At 38.6% G+C, this 26046-nt stretch overlaps 1 protein-coding gene across 1 annotated transcript in view; it reads right to left on the bottom strand.

Annotated features, from left to right (window-relative positions):
* Nucleotides 1-17399, bottom strand: part of tox3 (TOX high mobility group box family member 3) — a 40219-nt gene extending 22820 nt beyond the window's left edge. The window contains exon 1 of the mRNA XM_051380151.1: nt 16550-17399. Coding sequence (XP_051236111.1) covers nt 16550-16651 — 102 coding nt within the window. The 5' untranslated portion in view covers nt 16652-17399. The remainder of the gene's footprint in view (nt 1-16549) is intronic.
* Between the last annotated feature and the right edge of the window lie 8647 nt (nt 17400-26046).

Here is a 26046-nt window from a genome sequence, read left to right as displayed (position 1 = left end):
AGTGTTTGATCTTAAAATCTTAAAACATGTACTGTATGAGATTCAGAGTGAAATTTGGACCTTTGTCTTTTGGAAGATGTAATGTCTAAACTCTCGAAAATATGTGAACAAGACATTACAGATCGAGGTTGTCATAAGCAAACCCAAAAGCAGAGCCTCTGTTGTTCAAATTCTTTCACGGGGCATGAAACTAGGTTTGCATATCCAACCAAAATGACAAGCTTAACTATCAAAATAAAGGAAAAAACTTTAAGCGATTTCACAGCTCAGCAAATATGTATTATGTTTTTTCAAGCTTCCCAGTCATTATGGCAGTGTTGAAAGACAGTAAAAGGCGAACTATAGCTGGTGCGTTCAGCATATTCCTTGGGGCTAAATTTATATTCAGCACAGACGCGGTGTACAAGAGCGATAACATGGAGACACAAACAGACCAGGGTGAAAAAGCATTTGCAATATCTTTATTTTTAAGTATTGGAGAAGGAGATTATTTGAGTATACTGCATCAGTACATTAGTTCAACTGACAGACAGTCAGTCACAAAAAGTAAAGTTCTGGCACACTGTAATCTTTTTAAGTTAAAACACATATAATACATTTTTAAAAACACTCTTTCACCCATGTTTGATCACAGTGGTATTATGCAGCTTTGGGTATTTGAAGAAGAATACCAAAGTCATTTTGGGATCTTATCTATCTATATGTTGTAATTTAATAATGGGTCTCCCAATTTAAAAGCACAATTACAGCCATGCTACCAGTTCTGACAGTGCTGTGAGCTTAATGATGAAATCAGCATGCCAACATGCTCATCATAAACACTTGCTGTTTACCAAGTAATGTTTACCATGTTCATGAAATTAGCAATGTGAACAACATTTGCTAATTAGCACTAAACACAAAGCACAGCTGAGGTTGATGGCAATGTCGTTTTGGTATTAAACCCAAGTATTAGACAAATAAAACATTTGGACCTGATGATGATGCTAAATTAAAGGTAAAGGGATTAGTAAAGTTATTATAGTTTAACTGGAGGGGACCACGAATGTCTGTATGAAATGTGAAATCTATCCATTAGTTGTAGAGACATTTCACTCAAAACCACAAATGTCAACCTCATTGTGGAGCTAGATAAAAAAGTCAGTGGATAACCAAACAAGATTCATCCTCTGGACGCCATGAATGTCACGGCCATCCCTAGAGCCACACCGCGAGTGTGGCTAAAAATAGTCCAATTTTAAATTGTGTCTTCCCTAGTTTTTAGTTATCTGTATATTTTTATAACTTCTCAGTCATCAGGTTTTATGTGTAAATGTGATTTTAAGAGAACTATAGACAATACAGTAAGACTTTAACATATCATCATTTTGCAGCATGGCCACAGCCAACACTACGTTACACAATGGAACTGAAATACACTGAGGCTCACCATGGTTATGTTTTCTCCAAGGCCTAAGACTTGCAAATGCTGCCAAAACAAAGATGGTCTCAGCATTCGTCATAATGGACCTACAGCCTGAGTCGTGGAGTCTCAATTCTTTGTAGGTCAACATCCAACAACCCGTTTTTTTTCCCTAGCTGTTGAGTCTGCTCTGTACTCTCAAGAGCAAATCCTAAAAGAAAGCGCAAGCTAAATGGGGTTCCATCTTTGATCTGGCGGGGTGCAAAGCCATTGGCCCACAGCCACAAAGGAGCTTAGGCGATGGAGAGGGCCTCAGAAACATGGTGTAGCTTTCTCACAATGGCTGCTGTTGCATGGACACACAGCTCTTGAGGAAGCAACATGAGAAAGGCCTGGCTTGGTGGTGTTGTATTGCTTTTACTGCTAAGCCATGTCTCAAGGCTGTTTACTCTCAGCAGCTTTGAAGCAACTCCAACTCAAGATGGTATCAGAGGTGTGGATTTTAACCAAGCTTATTCTGCTCTGCTAGCCATTTTTCCACCACAGAGCAAGAGGTTGCAGTGGAGTTAAGGAAGCTAATAACTAAAAATGACATGGTTAAATGTCATACAGGAAAATAAAAGCTTTCTGCCACTGGCAATGGGTTTGTTTTTGGTGGTGTTAATGGTGATGCTTGTGCTACTTTTCTTGGTTTGTCAGATGGCTATGAGCCCTGGTACTTGAATTCACATAAAGCTCCATTGAAAGCTGCTGGGAGTAGAGTCCTCTCTTATTGCTCTAGCAGCACAGATGCATTTTTCTATTCCCTGTGTGGCGTTACTGGCTAATACACTCATTATAACCGGCTTTGGGAATGTGCACAGTCAAGAGCTTTTAGTGATGGACTCAACACAATTCTCTGTTCTTTATCTGGTAATGGCAGAAATGGGAATATGTTGGTTTTATACCTGGACTATTTAAATCAAAGTACTGAAAGCGACAACATCAAGATATTCAGATCAGGAAAGGCATTAATTCATAGTTTTTGACAACTTAGCCTAGTGGCTACTTAACTTGGTTAATAATAACTTATTTTCAAGTTCAATGATATCTGATGCTAATAAAAGTAAAAGGATGGACAGATACTCTTTTTAGGGGATGTAACATTGAAAAAAAACACAAAACTATCCTCAAGAAACCCTTGGAAAAATGTTAAATTAACTTGGTTTCTTTGTCTCTTCCAGTTACTTGCTGATCAAATTTCTTGACTCCAGTTATAGATTGTAAAACCTTCCTGTGTGTACTGTGCTATACTTTCCAAGTTGCTGTGCAACCTGTGTCTTTTCTGTTATTCTTACTATAAGCCCACAGTAAGCACAAACGGACCAGTTGTTCAATCTCTATAAATCTGAAAAACACAAACTGCTGAGCGGTGACTCATATATCAGTCTATTATATACTACAGGGCTGACTGTATTAAACAAATGGCTAGGCCTGCAGCTGGAAAAGAGAGGCAATATAGAGAGAGCAGAGGTTATTGTCTAATTTAAATCTTGGCTGCTTTCCCAGAGCTGTACCACATTCCAATTTGTGGCTGTGTTGCTTGGCGCTACTGACAGAGGTCCGGCTGCAAATACTCTCGGGCTCCTCTCCAGAAATGTGTCTTCAAACTGACAATCAACAAGTTGGCAGAGATTAACGGAATGACTGGGGCATATTAGGTGAAATAATGAAAATGCACACATGTAGATGTTGTGCTTTGTGCTGTTCCTGCACGTGCCATTCTCCCAACCCCCTCCCCCTGTGGTTGCAATAATGTATCTATAATCATTACGACTTGATGTGCAACAACAAAGGCTCATAAAGAAAGCCAGTGCATTGGGTCCGTAATGTCTTTGAGTTCCATAATGAAATAGCAGCTGGAAAAGACATCTGTGAACACATAGTAGTTAAAGAATGGTTGAACGGGCTCTTGGAAGCAATTAGCTATTTCAAGCATTTTCTCCTTGGCGTACTATTGTCCGTTCATCTTGTAGATTGACAGCACACCAGGACATCATTAGCAAACCTGACGGCTGTTGAGTCGCAGACATTGTTTTTCTTTTGACAGCAACCATCAGGCTAAGTGCTTCACTAATGTTTTTAACAGTATTTAAACTCAAAATGTCACTTTAACATTTCCTACTTCAAAAGCATTGCGAGATTAAGATACCGGCTTTGAATAATTACAAACACTGAGCTTCAACTTTGATTCCATATCATTGCACTGACATTTCAAGAGATTTGGAACAAAGACTCGCTACACATCTTTTAGTCGTAATGAAAAAATGATTCCTTTCCTCTGTGTAAAATGACAGGTCGGGGATCAAAGGCACACGGAAACCTGGAGGTCTGCTGTGTATTGAAGCAGCACTTTTTAAAGAGAACAAGGTAAGTTAGCAAAGTGTTTACAAATGGAAAAAAAAGGAAAAAGCTCTATGCAAAAATCCTTCCTGTTGATGACATTTGTCAGTGTGTGGCCATTCAAATGCAACCATTTTCTCTAGACTGAATTTTACCTACTTACCTACTTGTATCATTAAGCAAACTATTGTAAATTCAGTTGTCATACATATTACACTTGCATGTACATTATATACACACTACAATGTAGTTCTGATATGTTCCTCCAAAATTACTGCACATTAAAGTGTACAAGTAAATAACCCTGAATCTGTCTCTTTTTACAAATGAAAAATAATTGTATATATTGTATGTCGTACAACCCCTTTACAGCTCTATTGATTTCCTCCTTTGACAGCAGCTCCCTCCAAGCACTTTTATCCCATTTCTCCAGTGCAGGCAGCTAAAAAAAAAGGGGTCACTGACATTTTCTGTATTTGAGCCTTGACCTCTATTTTAGGACCATGCTGTGAGTTTCTCCACTAAATAAATGAGAGCAGGGCACAGTCTGCTCTGCACTCACACCTTCCTGTGCACATGTTCTCCCATCAGTCTTCATTTGTCTTCATTAGGCTCATGTTTAACCCGGTTCTCCAATTCTCTGCCAGTATATATAGTTTGCAGAGAACAGCAGAACCTGATGATACTGTAGAACTGTTGTTTATATTCAGACATGAGGAACAAGTAAATGTACATCATTTGTAACTAACAACAACCAAACCTTTTATAAAGATACATGTAAAAGGGTTTCCCATGTCACTCAGGTGCATTTAGTTAACAAACCCCGAAAGACAAATGTCACTAATCCGATGAATCAATAATAAACAAACCCTGTAATGGAAAAATCTGAAATTTCAACAGGGGAAATACTGACTGCAAGTTTAAGTCAGAGTGAGAAACAGAATTCCCACAGTCAACTTGTCATCAGCTAATTTACCTGGAGCCAGAGGGGGTGATTCACTGGACACATAGGGAGAGTTAATCTCTTCATTCATCTTCGCTAAAGAGATCGACCCAATTAGCTTGCCACATTGACTGACAGCGCCTGTGTTTGCTTTTCTCCCTCGACTTTTTCCCCTTCTTAAATCAGGAGTTATGCAGTCTATGCTGGCTCCGGCTGAAGGCCTCTAAAATTATTCGAGGGTACTGTACAACAGTGAAATAATCATGATGTCTTTATTCAAATCTGTCGAGTCTGAAATATTCACCACTGCAATTTGCTGTGACTGATTAGCCAATGGAAGGGTTGCTTGGGGATAGCTCTCCAGAGCTCCGTAATTGAGCGGATTTGACTTGGGAGAGGTTTTTTTCTGCTGATAACTACACACATTCCCCTTTTTAATGTACTTGTCTTTTTTTAGCCTCTCATAAGAGCCACTGCACATCAGAATTATGACGCTTGCAGAAACAGCAGTATGTAGGACAGTTTATATTCCTATTGCTGTCCCTAGAAAATGTGATTCCACGCTGTGGTTCGTCTGATGATTTACCAAAGTATCTCTGGCTGTCCTGAGACCAGTCAGCATTAGTTGGCCTGGTCATTGCAGAACTGTCAGATCTGGAAACTCAAAGATCAGTGAGACTATGCCATGAGTCAAATAAGAAGGAACACAATCTCCTCTAATTAATCAAAAGTTAAACAACACAGTTGCACAGTTTAATACACTCTGTCAGCCTGGTCTGGTATGACTCTATATAGGGCCACTATAATTAGCTGAAGTAACATTTCAATGGAAATCTCTCATGAATGATAATATTCACTGCCTTCCTTTCACAAGTCCCATCCTGTCGGACCTGTGAGATTTATCAAATATGTACTGATAATTGATGACTTATGACATTTTGACAGAAGTATGGTTATATTCTATAGCTGGCACATACATGTGAGGGATTGTGTGGCTTAAAAAGGATGATAAACAGAGCACTAAGCCATCAAACAATGTTTAATAATGAGCTGTTTTATTATAATCCTGTATGGGTAATTAAGAGATTAATATGTCAATGCTGCTTTTGGCAGGTTCTGCAGCCATGAAGGGCTATATTTACCACAGTCTTTGTCCCACAATGCACTGAAAACCACTTTCTTTCACATTAAATCTCATTTATATTGTACAGAAAAAAGAGAGATGCTGTTATTCTTTTTCCAAAACACACCACTAATGCTCTGGGGCATGATTTGTCATTGTTATTCAGCACTCGCTCACCTACACTTAAAACATGATCCTTCTGGATTTTAATTAAGCACCAAGGTACCTCCCAGGGGGTTCTGGCTTGGCAAAGGAAACTACTTTGATTTATGTACTACTTTGTTGTTCCTGCTTGAAGCTTGCCTGTTATGAGAGGTTGTGGTGATGAATGAAAGAACCGGGCAATTATTCTTATTTGTTAATTAGTTCCTGTTAGGAATTTATTCTTCTGAAAATATCGATACCAGCTAATAGAGAGGCTGAGCATAGAGCTGTCTCTTAACATGTCATCTTCCCACCTCACAATAATCAAACATGAACCAGTGACTATGTGAATTTTGCCTTTGTGTGTAACACATCTATTTATGCATATACATACCCGTCTCCAATACAGCAGCAAATAGCAAAAATTACTTAAAATACAGTACTCATTTGCAGAATGTGATTGTGTTGTGCGATTGCATACGCAACTGTATTCAAAGATAATTTACTGGCTGTTAAATGAGTAATTATCAGCAAACATTGTGGCAGTTTAACACAATTCCGAAAGCAGAAGTGTACATATTAGTTTATTATCAATATGCCTCTCAGTCTTTTGGGAATTCTATGGTTCGACATGACAATGAAGTGATTGGTGAGAAAACACTGAACATTACAGCCCCAATAAAATAAGATAATAAGAGAACACATTTCAGACAGATAAACATACAGCATATTCCACAGTGTTCACATGAACTATAAAATCCAAAAAGTATTATACTTGCCAGTGAAATAATAATAAGAATAATTTTGTTGTTTATCTTTTTAGACTGGTATTATTTATTCAGTAATCGTATAGTGAGGACAGCAGCCAGTTTTCAATATGAAACGTAAAGTGCTGGCAAGAGTATAATGCAGACTACCCAGGTGTACAATATGCAGCTGTTTCTAATAACAGGCCACATGCTCGGCAATAACAGATGACAAATAGTCACAAGTGATGTAATATAGTTCAGACAATAATCCTTTATGTTTCAGCTTTTGATTGTGTTACGGTGTCAATCCCAGAACAGAAGTTTATTTCACTTTTAATTCAGTTAAGTCTTTGGATGTAAAATCGCTCTTTTCTGACAACTTCATCTTCGCCTGCTGCGCCACATATCCACACTGACAAATCAAAGGAGTAGCTGAAAACATATCTCATGATGAGAGTTGAAAGTGAAGATGGTCAGCCACCTCAGTGACACAAGAGTTACGGAGACAGACTTTGTATGGGGTCTGCTCTACTAGATGCATATCAAAAGCTAATGGAGTCTCAAAACCACAGGGGTGCTGCGGGATCGCAACGGTTAGCTCGTGGAACCGGTGAAGGTCACCACTGCTGAGCTGAGCAGCCACAAGCCCTCATAAAACCATGCAGCGTATCATTATTTTCAAAGTGTTTCATTATGGACGGTTAACCTTGGCTAACTCCGACCTAACACTTTAATCAGCTGCCTGTAATGCCTTTGAAACAGTGTAATCATTCAGTTTCTCTTCTTGTTTATCAGCAGGAGAGACACAAATGTAGTGGAGCCTATTTAAAAAAAAAGGGAGATATCCATTTACCAAGGCTGCGCAGGTATTTGAAAAGTTACACCGTGAGTCAGAACCTCCAAAGATGAGGAACTAGATCAGTTTCTTTGGAAGGAATGTAATTTGAAAGAATCGTCAGTCAGTGGCAGTCCAGGGAGGGAAACCCTGCCAAATGCTGAGGCCTCACAGACCTTGATCTTGTTTCTACTTCTGCCATACCATACTATGACCGCATGTGAGAGTCCACGAGCCAGCAGAAACACACACATCACAATAAACAAGAACATGCTGTGAATGAGCCTCAACTTCAACTCCCGAAAATATCAGAAGTCGGCTCAAGAATTTCACGGACCCCATTCATGATCCCAGTCGAGGTTTCAGGGACTGGACCTTTATTATGTGGCTGGAGCTTTTACTGAGGCCATGTCCATTGTTCCTTTTGATCATGTAACTGAATAAACTAGACAGATTCATGAATACTGCATGATTTTCATCTAAGTGGAATAAAGAATCCTCAAAGCAGTGATATTTCAGTAACATGTTGAGAGCTTTGCTCATTCAAATGAAGACACTGCTGGGCAATTATAGTCAAAAGAATGATGTAACAGTGATGTAATGAGTCAACAGCCTTTTCCAAAAAAAAATTGTTCTCTGCAGAACATGTTTGATTTGCCTTCCCTACAGTACTGTCAGACAGTCCTGGCAACTAAAGCACAAATAACATTTTGATGGTTATATTTAGGCAACTTATAGCTCTTGGTTCAGGGTTAGGGAAAGATTATGATCTTAGATCAATACTGAAAAAGGTCAGTGTGTCCTGTCTCATTCTTCAAGTCAGGTTTGTGAAGTCCACATAAATATAAAAGGTTCTTTATGGTGAGAAATTGTCAAATTGTAAAAGTTGTAAATAAGAGGGCAGAAATATAAAGAAAAACATAAATTAATAGAGTGATTGTTGTTTAATTGCTGTGCCGAAGGGCCTTTTTACATGAACTGTTACTCTAAAATGGATACAAAGACATCACTGGCAAACCAAGTATAGGGAACACATAAATGGCGAACATATTCTTCTAAGAACAGCTGCTTCATTCATTATTATTACAGCGAGACAAACCTCCATCAGTGCACTGTATTGAGATTTTGATATCATTCAAACTGAACATGAATTATGGCAAAAACAAAGTATTCATGCCAGAGAATATTCTTATCAGTCTAATGCATGTATATAAAAGATCCAATCAGACTGCGGGAGGGTGATATGGCAGTTTTCCAATTCTATGAGGCTATTAAAGCTCATTTGGGGGGTGAAGTAGGTTTATAGTCTGCGATATTATTGCTATGGCAGTAACCGCTCAGATAAGACATTAATATTATCCAAATGCCACAAACAGCCTTTATGTTTGAGTAGTGTTTGACAATCACATTTATTTGGAATATATAGTCACCAAGTATCTACCAGCATGGACAAAATCATGCAAAAAAGGGGACAAAACAGTGACTGATATGACGTGACGTAATATTCTTTGTTGTACGACAAACAGGTTATAATTAAAGTTAGTTCTTCTTGAACTTTGCGTCAGTTTGCTCCAACATACCATCTATATTAGACCACTCAAATAAAACTTTTATTTACCCACATTGTTTAAGCTCTTTGCCCAACGGGTCTGAGGGATATTTGCACACCTGCTACTATTGTCAAGCCTTTTAGTGCAACCTGGTAACATGCTGCATTATGGGAATGTGTGATGTAGGAAGGGGGGGCGTTGAAAAGGGGTGGATTAATAACACTGCGTAACATGTAATACTACACACACCTGCAGCCCATGGACCTCTAATGAGAAATAAATCCACATTCAACCTGATACATGAACAATGTGGAACAGTGACTAATATTTCTATGAGTAAGCTACTTTACTTAGAATGGTCACAGCTAAATTGTAGTATAGAAAGAAATCCTATGCCCAGACAATAATTCTTGTTTGGTTGACAGGGCCAATTCATGCGTTACAGGAATAATATATATATATATTTTTTTTTAAATGTGATAATCTGCATATACCCAATTGGAAGCTGACTTAAAAGTAAATACCAGGGACAGCTGGAGGAATAAAGTCTAATATAGAGATAGCAGCAATGACTAGTCCAGCCTAGAAAATATTACCCATAACTCTGTGAGACGGAGAAAATTCGTCAGTGGCCTATACTCCTTGAAAAGAGCTTAGGAGAAGGGTTTAAGTCAAGCAAGTCAAGTTAAAAGGAAAACAGCTGAATGTTTTGATACAGTCTGTGAGCCCATTAAGAGAATTGGACATTAGATCTATGAAACATGGAATGGCTGCCTCTCTGGAAAGCTTTAAAAATGAATGTGTCTTAACAGCGAGGCTAACCACTAAAGGGACACAACACTTATTGAATCAGCCAACCAGAAGTGATTGACTGGTCCTTTTGAAAACTGCTTAATTCATGGTAAAAGCAGTTTTCTGGGGCACAGGGAGTTTTTCCCCTTCCTTTTAATAAGTCAGCAAGGTTGAGGCTGTCAAAGATGTAGTGAGCCAAAACCAGATTAAAACAGTTTATCATGGTGGAAAAATATCTCTTGTGGGGGCCCTGCTTGGGGCACAAAAATACTCTTTCAAACATCCACAGGAGGTTAATTTTACCTTTGACCATACAAGATAAACTAACCCAAACTGTAGATTTACTATTGTTTGTGTCAGTGATATATATACACAACTTAGCAAGACTCTAGTAACTGAAGTGTTTTTGGTACTTGACTCAAGTTGTATCTCAGTCTTATCTTAAGATCATCAAATCCTAAAACTAAAACTCGACCCCCTCACTGACCTTGACAGTGTCATCTACTCCTCCTTTACAGGCCGCCACAGATAAGGTTAACAACTTTCTCAAAGAGGAGTTCAGACTATGACTTATGGATGTTTTTAGAGTGGGCTTAGCTTTTGTAGCTTTGTGCATCTACTCACAAATAAACACTTCAGTTTGAAAAGGTTTGTGTTGTGTCACACACTTTTGCAACTGAAGGTAGTGTGGATTTCTCTTTTACGCTATATGGTTTAATCACCATCAAGATAAATTAAACATTGGAATTATAACTGCGTCATGTTCCATTTGCACTGCAATGATGCATCAAATAATTACATATTTTGGAGAAAAGTAATGACAAGGCGAGGAGCAATTTTCATTTCAGTAACAGAGTGCACTGTATCCGATGATCATAAATTGATATTAAAGCAATCAAAAAGAGAACTCAAGTTCATTTACATAACATTTGACTAAAACGTTTAGCACTATAATAGGAAAAACAGCCACTCTGTCAAGACTCTGGATGTCAAAAAAATATTTTTTCCTCAGGCACAACCGTGGTTGATGGTGTAGTGATGTGTACACGATCAAAATCCAATAACAAAAGTGACACTCTTGCGGATTCATCCTTTTTGTATCACTAAAAGATGTTTCTGAAAGAGCCATGTTGAGACAGTTGTTTTAGTTCAGTGGGGACTAACATTGCCTACTGCGTAAAGACTTTCAACATGCAAGCATGGACTCTAGACAGGTTTTACATTGGAGTTACAATCTGTCCCTGGTTATGAGATCTCAACCTAAGGCCAACTCAGAACAGCGACAGTTCTTTGTCTATAGCCGTGTCAGAAGGACCCCTGATGCCGGGTGGGTCCACACCCCACTAGAAACTTTAGATTGTAAGGTCTGCCTAAATGAACCATGCTGAGTAATGTATGCCGAGATGTAATGAAGTGGATTTATGAGCAGTGATGGCAGCATTACAGAAGGTCTTTACGAGTGCTGATCTGGGTAATGGTCTATGTCTGTCTACGATTTCAGAGCCTTTGTCATACCCGCCTCATAAACAAAGCACACATCCTGGTCTTATGTTTCTCACAGGGTCAGACTGTTGGTTCAGATCATAAGATTATACTGCTAAAACAAGTTGAAAGTGAACAGAAACAAATTCAACAGGACTTAGTGTGTGTGCGCATGCATACATGCCATATGTCAAAATCTCAACGTGATCAACAAAATCAAGAGAGTGACAGCTGTGATAATTTGGTGCCACAGAAATCAAGACCTATCAGGCTCATAGTTTAATGCAAGGCTGTTACAGCTCTAGTTTCTTCAGAGGCAATCACTGAACCCATTAAAAGTCAGTTTTCATAAACATTTACAGTTTCCACCAATATGTCTCTATTGCTACAGCATCGCTCTAGAATCATAGCAACTGTCATCAGTTTTGTTCGGCAAAAATAAGGGCTAAGACATCATGCAGGAAGTGGAGAGATGTGCATTTACAAAATGTTAACATCTGCCCTGTGCAGACATTATGTGTAGTGCGTCCTGTCAGACAGAGCACTCATTCTTAGAGGCAGGAACTCCAAGTACAGGGTGTCTTCAAGCAGGCGGACTAAAAATAACACTCTCTAATCTCAGTGGGAAAATTAGGTGTTTAATAAATCTGTTGAACTACATCTCCTGACAAGCTACAATTAAAAGACTCAGCAAAACACATCAGCTATTCACTTCTTGGACATTTAAACATTTAACATGCACCTTGAAGTCATATCCATCAACTGCCGAGTTTGACAAAGCAGACAACCTCTGCGGTCTCCCGCCCCAACACACACACACACACACACACACACACACACACACACACACACACAGCATAAGCGCACACACACATTTAAAGCTGTGTTTGGATATGTTTAGAATGTGTGTGATGAAATGGCACCAGCTGTGTACACTGGAGAGATGCACAAGGCCCCCTGGTTGAGCAGAGTGTTAACCCCTTCCCTCCTGATGAAGCAGAAAGGACAGCAAAGACAAAAGAGGTCTGGCCCACTATCGTTTGGACACAGTAAGAGGTTATTGCCCAGGGGTTTGTTGCTGTAGAAGTACAGTGTTTCACTAAGATCCTTCCCTCTGTTCTTTAAATCTTTGTTGTTTTTAGTTACATATGCATGGCTAAGTAGGGCCCAGATGAGCCATGAGCAGGCTTCTGTTTCACCTATGCTACATTTTACAGGATCAATAAAATCCTCTGATAATTGCAGCCCAACATCATCATGTCAAGTCTTACAGTCTGAATAACTTCCCAATTATTGTTAGTCTTTCATATCATGGATGATAAAATACAAAGCAAATGGTTAATAAGTTTCTTCATCTACATTCAGTTCACTTAGAATACTTAGATCTGGTTGATTTGGTTGCCACTGTGGTTAATGTGATAACAGCAACTGCGGTTTAATACTACACCAAACACACTTTGAGCAGACACCTTATCAGAAATACAACAGTAACGCAACTGGTGTATGTATGTATGTGTGTATGTATGTATGTATGTGTGTGTGTATGTATGTATGCAACACAACCAATCAAACTATTAAATGTTGTTTTAATACAGAAGTCAGTCAATAATAATTACAACTGCAATCTGATTTCATGCTGAGAATGGTGGAAGTACAGCAGAGCACAGCAATGTTGGTTACCTCGCTGAGGAGTTGGTGGTGTGCAGCCTGTCGCCTGCAGCTTGCTCACTGTTTGCTTTCTGGATTTTCTTGTAGATGCATTTTTGTTATACAAATTTTGAATCCAGTTCAGAAATGGCGGACTCCACCACTACATTACTACTACAAAAAAATGCTGACTACAAATAGTAACAAAAAAATGGGGTTTGATTTAATGTAAATCAGAGGGATTATAACTTAGAAGCTTTCAGTTATTATTATTAGATTAAGAATGTGATGATATCTCATTCTTGCCTGTTGAAATGTTTTACTAAGCACGAAGGATGTATCTCCCTTGACAGCAATCAACACCAACAACAATACAACATGTCACACAGGGTGATTTTAGTTCGCACATTTCCATCTACAATGTGCTAGGATTGCAATTTGTCATATGTTTGTCTATGCTTCTGCAACACTGCCGTTAAAATACTCTGATGTATGGTTAATTCCCAACTACAAAGAATTATGATGTCTCAGTGGTGCTGGTATTAGTCTTGCAAGTAAACCTCAAGTGTTAGCACCAGTGCAGGTGAAGAGTTTGTATGAACATCTGTTGGTAATTTCAGTCTCTGCGCCTGGAGGTAATGAAAGCCCACACTAAATGGATACTGTATCTGAAACATTATTAAACCTTAAGAAAAAATAGACCAGATGGCCATAAATATGGGAATAACACTGGGTCCCTTTCATGAAACCATTTAAGTCAATCACATTTGACTTTTACAAATACCAAAACCAGTCAAATCCAAACTGCTCCTCGTCTTTGGTTGATGCTGTGCATGACTGAAGAGCTTGCCCAGAAAAACCACATAACTTTAACTGTCTTGCATCACTGGCATCACCAAAATAAGAAACTGGACAAATGAGAACTAGATGCATAAATATATATAAACCCAATTCATTTAAAGTTTCCAAACTTTAAAAGAGAGCTCTTTTTACTGACTACAACCAGGTGTTCTTAACATAAGCCAAAGACCTAGTAAAACTAAGCCATTATCAAAGATAAATTGAAAACAATGCAACTTGAAGTAACAACCAATCAGTAAAAGTAGGGCCTTGGCGGGTAGGCCCTTGAGCATAGCTGATCCGTGTTCAACCCTAAGTCAAGGTAGTTTAAGAGAAATGGACCCTGCTGTGACAGCTCCGTTAACCACCTGAACACTCTGCATTTAATGTTTAAAACTCAGAGATAAACCACATTTGCTTTAAGGACAGTTTTGATAAAGGATCTGTGTTTAATTCTCACAGATTACAGCAAGTGATCTTTCTTGCTAAATGTATTTTATGTGCATTATTCAGCTGTTTGAAGTTGTGACAAGTTTCTCCTCAGCACCGCTGTTTCGCCTTCATCTCAGTGCCAAAAAACAGGCAGCTTCATTAGTCATGACTGCAGCACCTAATTAAGTTTGTGCGATTCGTTTGGATTTTTCTGTAAATTTAAAAGAATCTCTGATGTGTCAAAGTGCCTCTGGGCCATTCTGTCTCTGTTGTCATTAAAATTGAACATTTCCTGTGCCGGCGAGAGCATTTGAGAGGGTATTGCCTGTTTTCAAATCAAAACTGTGAATCTAGTGAAAGTTTTGCTGTTTGCAAAAGGTGCTGTGACAGCTTATAAATAGATTAAAGAAGTGATGCTTCAGTTCCGTGTGACTTGTGAGCATGCCACATCTTTTGGATGACAAACCACTCCGCATTGTGCTACCTTTCAGCGAGCTGATTCAAATAAATTGGAGGATTATTTGAAAGAAGCATGCAAAAGAGCCTATTTGTTCACCATGGAAAGGCATTGTAATTAGCATGAAACGCATGCTTTGTACTCTCCCGTTCTCTCACTCTCTCTCTCTCCAATGTAACTGGTGGAGATACTGGATAAGCACCTTCTCACCACCCTCCCTCTTGCTCTCTGCCTCCTTTTGCATTGTGGCCAATTACTGTTACAGATGGAAAATTTCACTTGACCTGGGGAATTTATGAGCAGGAATAAAATCGCACTCAAACTCTTACACCAATTCAAAGCAATGCAGTTAAAATTTCTCAAGGCTGATGAAGACATGATGAAACTGGGCACATATGACAACTTGGCCACATGACAAAGAGCTGATGAAACAGTGAGACAAACCTGGTAACTGTTTTGAGCAGCATCAGATTGCAAGGGCAAACAGAGCTGCACTATAGGGCTGAATTATGTGGGAGGGGGTGGTGGGTGTGTGTGTGTCTGTCTGTGTGTGAGGAGGGGTGGGGGATGTGAGGGGCACCATTGTTTAAACTTTATAAAAACAGCACGCTGCAGTTGTGTCATTAGTCTGTCACAGTGATGTTCCCTCTTGCTGGGGTACAAGCGAGTCGAGCTCCTGATGGATAACGGGCTGAATAGTTCAAGTGTTACATCACTGACAAAATATCATAAACTATCATCTGTGTTTTACATAACCTCTGCCTCTTGTTTGAGAGTTAATAAACTTGTCATACCTTAGCAATGTTCTTATTCACAACTCAGAAACAGTATACAGATGTAGGGAAGTGAACAAAACAACTTGTAAACAATGCAGAAAATAGACTATCTATCCCGGGAGAGAGCAGATAAAACTGTTGTGCATCATGCGGCCACTTCTATTAGTGTGACAGTGTGAGGGTTTGCTGATGCCATGTTTATGATAAATGCACAACACAGTGCAATGCTGACAATGAATGCATTGATACTGAACACATAAAAAGTGTGCTCTTTCTGTGTACGTGTGAAGTTGAAATTTGACAATCAGAAAAGTCATTTCCAGCCCATCAACAGCAACCCCAATGTGCTGAACCTAGTTAAATACTCTAAATGAAGTTATAATGAGTGATACAATTTAGATTAAAGCAACAATATTAAACATAATGTTTAACTGCATCATGTGGAGGGTCATGAAACAGGATCATAGTCCAGCAGAGCAGTTTATTAGACACTTGATATGCTGTATCTAACCATCATCAAATTCTAATGCATATACTGTAATGTACGGTGCTGATGCAATGATCCATCCCTGATGTTTAGGAATATGTAACTGTATACCCAACAGCGCCCATGACTGTGGATCACATCTCTCTGGTGAGAGTTTAGCAGTGCAGTGTGGCTGGGCTGAGCTGGACAAAAGTAACTGTGCCACTACACCTGTCTTGTGCTCTAATTCCCATTACTAATACACAACAACAAAGTTTGTGACAGGAGAAGGAAGTATTAATTAAGCAACTCTAGAAAGACAGTAATGAGTATTGGCTTAAGCCAGGGACAAACAAGTGGAGGCAACTAAGAACATGGGCATGTAATTAGACTGAACTCAAATTCATTTTGGGCAGATTTTAAAAGCTGGATCAGCACGGAGTTACGGCGCACTCATGGTTTCAGCACCAGCGTGGTCACACAACACAAAAACTAGGCTACAACACAAAACAGAGGGGTTTCTCTTTACCTTATTGAAGTTGTAGTAGCCCAAACAGTGGGCAAAATCCAGGTTTGGTGGATCTCCTGGAATAGAATTCCCACCAGCAGACGGATAAAACCTTACATCCATGGTGCGTGAGGGAGCCGCGCAGCTGTAGCTGTAGCCTACTCTGCACGGAGATCAATTTGTTTCTGCCGTTTACAATCCAAGCAGCGCACACAGAGAGAGACGGAGACACAGAGGCGGTGAAAGTGACCCAAGCTTTGTTGGGCTGAATGAGATACTGCGGTGGGGAGGGGGGGGGGGGGGTGGGAAAGGTTCGGATAAACTTTAGATATTCCTCTTCTACACCTGGTGGAGCCGCTTCATTTCTGAGGAAGCCCACATGAAGGTTGGACTGAGCCGAGTCCCTCAAGGAGCGGTAGACGCTGTGTGCCCATGCATTTACACACAGCTGCTGCTGTATACAAAGAAGCCACGAGACCGGCGACTGAGCGTGGGTCCACCTCCTTTTCCTCCCCCTTCAGACGCAGGAAAACGACCAGCGAAACTGTAATAAAGTGCTACTGATAACCGCGAAGTAAGTCCGCACGCCAGAACAGCAAGCGTACTTAGAAATGTGTCCGTATCCTCCGCTGCTGCTCTCGGAAGTTTTAATTTCTCCCAACTTTTTGTTTGTAGGAAACTAGTTGGTGGAGCAGTTTGAGTAAGCAGTAAGCTAGCTGGCCGCACGCGCCAGTGTGCTCTAAATGCAGCGATTGGAGGGTTTGTAAAACGAGCGGAACTACACTCTCCACAGATGGTGCAATTAGTGAATGTGATGTAGTACACTGGGTATACGAGTCCAGCCTTCGGCTCTGCCTGTCGTAGTGATGAACAAGGCAAAATGTGTGAACAAGCCAGCCACTCCCCAAACACGCTAAGCCACTCCCATGAAAACACTGCATTTAAGGCCATGTGACATGTTGGCATATGATAATTAATTACAATTACAGGAGGAGCCCCCCCCCTTGTTTATTGCCACATCCTTCTTTTCTGTTTTGTCTGAGCATCAAGAGTGTTTGTCTGTGTCAATGGGGAATGGCAGCCTGCCTTTAAAAAGCTCATGCAGTGGATACTCTTCTGTCCTTTGCCTTATTATATATTCAGTGACAGATTATGGCCAAGTTACTTTACATTTCATCCCATTTTCACTTGCATCGTCACATGCTAACTGGGAGAATGCCTTTTCACATTCGATATATTTCACCTATATATCCAAACTACTGACTAGATGTTAGCTGTAACTAACCAGCAGTGTACAGTCCAGTTGTGTTTAAGGGACAGACTGACAGACTCCAGTTATTTCTATAGTTTTCCTCCAGTCTTCTGTTGCCGTACATTCATGAATTGGAGTCATAAATCCCTGGATAAGGGCAAATATTTTCGCTCAAGTTGAAACATTTTTCAAACATCTTTGTCTTGACTTTTGCGCCGTGTCTAAAATTCATTTCATGTTCTGTCTGAACTCACCTTTAGTTTCACACCACCACCATAGATGAGGTTCTCAAAGTCAAGGCATCTGTAACTTCAACAGCCACTATTATCACTATATTTCTTTATGTCCAGGTCTACATAGCCTAGCAATTTCATGGCAACCAACTCCAAAAATGCTATCAATTTGTAAACTGTGAGGGGAAACAAACTGGGTTTGGATCTACAAGATCAAACAATGACTGCTTTCTGCTGCCTCTGGCTTCATATATCTCTGTTGCCAAGTAACACTAGTAATCATTACTTTGAATTGTCTGTGTTTTTTATCATTTGGCTTGCTAATATTGTTAAATAATTGCTTCTACAGAACGCAATGTAATCATTCAGATTCACATTATTAATCTCTTCAAGTTATGGAGAGCTAGTACAGATTGTAGAGACTCCTCACTGACTGCAAACCAGAAATTTGCCCTTGCTACAGCCCTGTTCCAGACCCCATATAAAAATAATGGTCAGATGCAATAAAAACAGCCCATTTAGTAATTATGAAAAAATGAAGAAACAAGAAAAATATGAGAAAGTCCCTCGGCTAATGAGAATGGGTGGAGGTTGTGGTGGCTACTGAGAAAACAATACACCCTGTTGTTATCCTAACTGTAGTATTTAAAACTTTTTGAGCGTTCATGAGATGAATACGTGTTTTCCACATAACAAAATGACAGATTGTCAAGTTGAGTGTCTTTCAAAATAACCTAATATATTTCCAAAATGGACTTGTATACGTTTTCTGATATGATAGCCATATTATTAATGTATTATGAAGTTTAGGTTAACAAATTTACTTGAACATATGTGCAACATGCAGAGACATCATGTATCGGTGGAGGCTTTTGACTAGAGCTTTGGTTAAAAACCTGATATATACAGTATATACTATAGCTTAACTTAACTGCCATCTACAACAGAGGCAGTTCCAATAGGATTAAATAAGGGATGTCATCCTTACAATGTCATCTTCTTGAACAAAAATAAACTAGTCATTGATTACTATAAATGCTTACTGTGTGCATGCAGTCTGTGTACAATGTTCCCAACACTCGTCTCAGTGGTCTTCTCAGTTTCTGAGTCAGAAACAAGAAAAGATTGTGTTACCTTTAGGTGGCTGCTGGAAACTGTTATTTCCAGACAACCAGATCAGATATATTATTTTTTGAGTAGTAGTATTTCACCACATTGGGAGAAAATTGTTGTACACCAGGGATCCATAGAAGCCCACCTGTAAGACTGTCTGATCAGGTTTATACATAGCTGCACTGTATGTGTGGAAAGAAAAAGAAAAATAGTTTATTGTTTACTGCTGAAACCGATGAAAGGTTTGCGTAAAAAGAAGTAGAAAGCAAAGCCCTGTAAGTAAAACCGGGTTCAGTAAAACATAGTGATATGTTGCGATATGTGGTATGTTTGCATTGTAATGTAACAAAGACATTTGCTATATTATTAGACAAGATGAATAGTTCATTAGTGGAATATTAAAGTGATAATCCACTCAAACTCTATATATAGCACAGCCCTTTTCACTGCAGACATTTTGACTTGGCATAGCAGGAAAAGCACAGGTATAATTAATAACATTAATGATGGTTGTGTTACATTAAAGTGTCCCAGTAAGCCATGTCAGTGAGACAGCAGCACAGTACCAGTATCTTGGAACATGCACACCTGAATGGAACACAGCCATAATTAATGCTATTAATTACACATGTGCTTTTCTTGCTACGACATGTCAAAATGGGTGTAATGAAAAAGACCTATTATTATTACCATGTACACTATGAATTTCTAACACAAACTGTCACATCAATTCAAAATGGTCAGAAATCAGACCTTGACAAATAAAGAGCTGAATAAATAATGCTAACTGTACTCATGGTTGGGTGGTAAGCACACAAAAAAAGTCTGTCACACTCAGCCCTCCAGAGTGAAAAGATCGGGTCAGAATAAACATGAAAATCGATGCTATTGGTCGGTACATAAGCATAGCTCTGCTGTTATGTCATATTTCTTTGCAAATGTCGCATTTTCTTTACTTACTGTTATATCTCTCCTTTGAAATATGTCAAAATGTGTTTTTGCTATAACCTGAAGACGGTGTATTCTGCTGAACATCCGTTACTGTTTACTCATAACCTCTCCCATTCAATAATCGGTAAAATAAGTTATTTTTAATTGGTTACAATTGGGGGCAATCACACTGCTTTTAATATTATTTAAATTGTACCCCCTGCACTGTAATAGAATTACACTGTTTTATGAAAGTTCAAATGTGCAATAATAGAACATCCTAAAAATATTGTTTATGTTAAATGTTAAAGTTGTTAAACCTTTACAAGTATGTTGATATCCACTTTGTCTTCTGTCTGTTTTCTTTTTAAGTATATTTAACGTACCTCATGTCTCAAAGACTTTTTGCATTAACAATTATTGATTTTAAGCCTGAGTTGAATGTGTTAAACAATATTGGTGACCGTCACCCACCCGAACGATTTGATGTATTTATGTGTAAATAGGCTTGGCCTGTTGGGTGCCAATTTTAGTGTAGGATCAGACCGATTGAATGGACCTGTTTCACAATTCTGTTTGTATCCTGATGTGCTTTTTTTTAATGTTACTGGTATTAAAAATACAATACCTGCAGCTAAAGTATGTTCAATTAAGAGTACTTTGTCCTTGTACTTCTTATTTGGTCCTTTTTCAGTCTGCTTTTAAGGCCACCCTTTAACTCTGTCATTTATTTTACGAAGTTCGCCAGACAACTGTGAACTAAACATCATACATTCACTAATTAATTGTTGTTTCACTCTAAAGAATAACGTAAAGTATTTACTACATTGAATGTTTGTCTCTCCAAGATGATGATGCATTTAAGCACTTGAGATGAGACAGAAGAAAACACTGCGCAAGTGGGATGTGTGTTGGCATGTAATATACGCAAGCTTAATCAATGACATACAGTACTATACTCTGCTGTGCTGTGCTGTAGGAGATAATCCTCATTTGAATGCTCTCCAGTGCTTGCTTAGAGATGGTCAACAATCCGTGATAGTCGCCAAGAAATCTACTTTGTAATTATAAACACATTGATGCATATGCAAGCCATTTTTCGTCATGTTCCTGTTTGATAGTGGCTCTTGCATGCATAACGAAGCAATGCCTTTACATACTACGCACACTGATACGCCCACCCAATCAAATCTCCTTCACTCTTGCACATACAGACACATAAAAACCCCACGCAGTCTCCCACACACCACATATATCAGATAGGCAAGCTCCTTTATATTCCCAATTCAGCCTGGTTATTGGATGTTTGGTTTTCAATATGACACAAGTGTGGTGTGTGTACATCGGTTGCTGTTGTTATTTATTCCTGTTTTTAATGTTGTTTGGCTGTGCAGCCAGGGAACGGAATTAATTTCTTTTCTGATGGTTGGGTATCAGTGTCTCAGCCAGATGAATTATGCTTTTCTACCATATGTCATTTCCTCTCAGCCTGGCAACACTGGAACCATTTGGTAACGTGAAAACAAATTATCTTCTGCTGGCTCCTGCTCAGATTCAATTGCAGAGTAATTATATGGAGGTACAAAGAAATAATAAATGCAAAATAATTAATTAACCTAATAATCTTTATTTACTGTACAATCCCCTTCATATTAAGTGTCTGATGCTGTCAATGTACAATACCCTCACAAAAAACTGCAGTCTTTGTCACTGAAGGGCCACTGAAGACGATTTTGTACATGTGTTGTAAGTGGAGCATATGCCATCTCACTCTTGTCATTTTAAATCATGTTTGATCAGTTGATGCTCAGGTACTTGTTATGTTCAGAGCTATAAAGATTACTTTCACCATCACCCATGGAGAAAATATGCATGCTACAGCTAAATGTGGGGTTTAATTTACGGGCAGATACTTAATGAGACAGTGACATGCATTTACTTAGTAGCTTGACATGAACAAAAAACAACAACAAACATATAAGTACAGATTAGTATGAATGGTGGGTTACTGTGTAGTATTTTATCTTCCATAGCCAACGTATCCCTAGAATAAAGCAAAAGTAAAATTAATTTAAAGTAGCAAATAAAGCAAAAAAACTGTTTCCACAGCCTCGTTTTGTTGATTTTAATGAGAATATGATTGAATCTGAGCCTGTGGCCGGCATTAATAACTACATAGAAATAGCCAATCTTCTCACTTATGGTCTTCTTTGCTAATATAGGTCATATAGAGACATCAGTATTAAATTGAGATTGTTTCACAACCAGTGAAACCAGAAACTCCTTGTAGTTAAGAAACAATTAAAACAGCATGCACAACCACTTATTTAAAAGTAATAATGCAATTTAATATGCTGTCTATGAATTAATAGTGTTGACAAATACTAACAATGACACTGAACTGGCTCCACATCTGTTTTTGTCACAATCACTTTTACTTTGTGTTTTGGTTGATCAGAAAACACACATAACAATAGGAGTTTTAACTTCACCTTGACTTGCAGTGGCCTTGCAACTGTGCTTATTATTGTTACTCAGTCAACCATGTAAAAGGGTTAATTAACTACCTCTACAATGTTTTGTTCCATAGAAAAACATAGCTCCCATCTACTCCTTGTGAAGGGTATCAATAGTTATTGCTTTTCTTTCAAGACACATGACACCACCAAGGCGGAGAAAAATGTTACTGAATTCAGAGCAAGTGTTCTCTTCTCAGACAAACATCATACATGCCAATAGAAGAGTCAAAATGGACATAGTTGCAAGACTGCGTGGCCATTTCTGAGTGTTAGTGAAGTGCCACTCCACTGAGACTTAAAACACACACACAAGCACACCCACACTCATCACTGACAAATTTAAGTCTGACACCGTCTCAGAGATAGACAGTGGCCTGCAGCGAGACACTGAAAACATGAGGGGATAACACACTCCAAACCTCACAGCAAGCCATTACACAACTTGCTTACAACTTCCATCACTGTGCTGAATACAATATATGTCCCATATAAAATATGATAATAATTATGCTCTTCAGTTACTATCCACATTTTATTAAAAATCTTAAAAGGCTGTAAGGCTGAAAGGGAAAAAAAGCAATAAAACCTAATCAATGGTGTTTCAGCAGTGATAATCTGTTTAGTAGCTCAGAGAACATGTCTCTCTGTAGAGAATGTGTTTTAGGCCTTAAGTCATTACACATCATCTTTATCCTTCTGTTGCCCTCTTGGATAGGTTTCTTAAGTAATGATAATAGCTACAACATGATCATGAAGAGGAGCTCTGCTATTTATAAGGAGAGAATTGCTCCAAGATAAGGTCTCAGTCTAATACACCATGTAGCTATGAGAAAGTTTTTTTTATGGCCGAGGACATTCACTTATAAAACTGTTACATTTTAGATGGTGGCAAGCTGAGTGATATTCTTGATAAGTCCACAGGAATGACACAAAGGCTGATCAAGGCTATTCTGCTGGCCGAAGGGTACACAGTATGCATATGTTATATGAACCAGGATTTAAAACTGCACTAATAAATGATTTATTAATAATGTATAACATTACATGTGTAAAGTGAAAGATGACTCTGCTGCTCATGTCTGTTTTAGCATCTTTTAGCTGATTGTTTTGGTTCTACCACCTCCAGCTTCCCTGAGTCCACTTTCATTAACACTATAGCAGGATGTTTTCAGTGAAAGCGCTGTGATTAACCCATTATATGCTACCTACCTAGCACCAAATGGCTTACAGATAAAGTTAGCTTATAGCTAGTAAACACAGTGGAGCATTTAGAGTTGGTTGAGAGCAAAACAGAGCTAAAAGGGGAGTGAACATTGAATCTACATTCATCCGGTGGTCAGAACCAGAACTTTAAATAAATGCTGATGTTGATCCATGTCTGCTGGTTGTGTAAATAGACCACTGCTTACTAACAGCTGGTAGCATATTATAATATGTCATTCTACAGTGGTTTTAGCCCCAATCTCACTCTTACTCCGTCCTTCCAACCTCTGTGTTTTAGGTTTTATGTTGAGCCCTTGGGCCCCATTGCCTGTATTACACTTCGCAGTAATAATGAGGGAGATTAGACATTAAAGGTAAACAAGGCTTCATTTTATTCTTACTGGATTTGCAGTAAAGTTCTTACTGTTGAATCGTAGCTGTGCCTCATATATTCTCAAATGAACATGTGTAATGCAATTAATGCCCTAAGCTACTGGTTGTTTTGATGTCACAGACATAGTGTTGTTATTCAGAGACTGCTGATAGATATACTGCACCAAATGTCATCTGCAAAATATTAAATGTAGAGTTTATGTTGGATATTAATTAATATTCATATTGTGTGTTCAATTGAAACGTACCAATAATCAAGGACAATTAAGTTAGTAAATAAAATGTCCTCCTCAAGAGTTGCACACAAAATTAAATGATCTGCTTGTGTCCTGAATGAAGCAACAGTGAATGACACCAGTGCATTAAGGAACAAATAAATAAATACCTTTTTGTTGCTAGACATACCACTGGCTATTTTATTACAAGTCTTAGGCCTGTGTGGACCAGTAAGGAGCAAGGACTGCATACTGACACTTCATTATATTATTCTCAATTAAAATCTGTCCTCAGCAGCATTAGTCATCTTAGCACTCGTCATTCATACTAATTAGCACTTGCCTTCCATGCCACATGCTGGAAGAGGATATTTCAATATCCCATTAAACGATTCCAAGATACGCCCTTGATTGACATCCTCTTAAATCCGGGAAGTAATTACATTATATGCTTCAGTTTTCTTTTAATAATTTTAGATTTCCTCAGGTTTTTTGAGTTTTATGTTTAATTTCTTTAAATGTATCCACAACCACACTGAGTAAGAGGGGAAAAAAGAACAACATCAAAACAAGAACCCATCCTGGCACACTGGCTCAATTAATAAGTAAAGCTCATCCTAATAGAAAGTAAGTAAATGCATAAATCGGAATCACACATCATGCGCTCTTTCATTACACTACATTAATTGCAAATTATTACTTAATTAGAAGACTAATTCTGAAAACTACACAGTGAACACATTGACATGGATGACAAAAATGCATCTATTTACTTCCTTGTAAATGAAATAAACCAGCTACTACTCACAGTGACTCGGGCACCTTGTCTATATTTTGTGTGGCAAATCTGCACAGGATAAAGTCTGTGCTTCACTCAAGTTACTGACTTGCGGATTTAACGCTGCATAAAGGACTAAATGGCTTCTTCATGCTGAGCAAATTCAGCACATAGATGAGCTTCCTGAATTTGCATCTACCTCACTGTCAGCAGATTTCATTTCAAACTATTTTCTACTGAAAGTTGAGCCAAGTTTTCCAAATGTCGCTTTCAAATTCCCTTTAATCCTATTGTGGGGTTGCAGGTCACATCTCAGAGGCAGAGATCTCAAGACTTTGGTAAATTGAAATACCATTAGGGGTAAGAGGGAAAATATATGTATTCTGTATTTATTTGTCATTTAGGTGAACTGACCATTTAAATTTGCAGTTAAGATAAAAGTATTCATTATTATGTCAGTGTAGAGTATGATACAGATTTAGATGTAATGACTTAGTTGTTTTAAATGGTAAAATGACCCGAACCCTCATTTCATGGCTTAAATGAAAACACATGCGTTCAAACCTCCATGTGTTGTTGCTCTCTTTTTAAATATTTGCTTCAGTGCAGAGATTATGCCACAAAAATATTAACTACTGTGCGTTTTGACAGAATATCTGTTACTCCAGAAAGGTTTGCTCATGAAAAATATTATAAATGTGCCCCATAGTGCAGCACATATTCTAAATGGTCCAGTGTAATGAGTTTTTTGTAATAAACGCCCAGTGCTGGATGATTAATAGTTCTGGTCTCTTATTTGTAGAATGCAATCTGTTATTCTGTAACATGTCAGGGCAAACTTCATTTTTGTGTCGTAGTCTTAACAGAGAAAAAGCAGGTCTT

Source organism: Dicentrarchus labrax, unplaced genomic scaffold, assembly GCF_905237075.1.
Source record: "Dicentrarchus labrax unplaced genomic scaffold, dlabrax2021, whole genome shotgun sequence".
Classification (NCBI taxonomy): domain Eukaryota; kingdom Metazoa; phylum Chordata; class Actinopteri; family Moronidae; genus Dicentrarchus; species Dicentrarchus labrax.
This window is presented reverse-complemented; position numbering and strand designations above follow the sequence as displayed.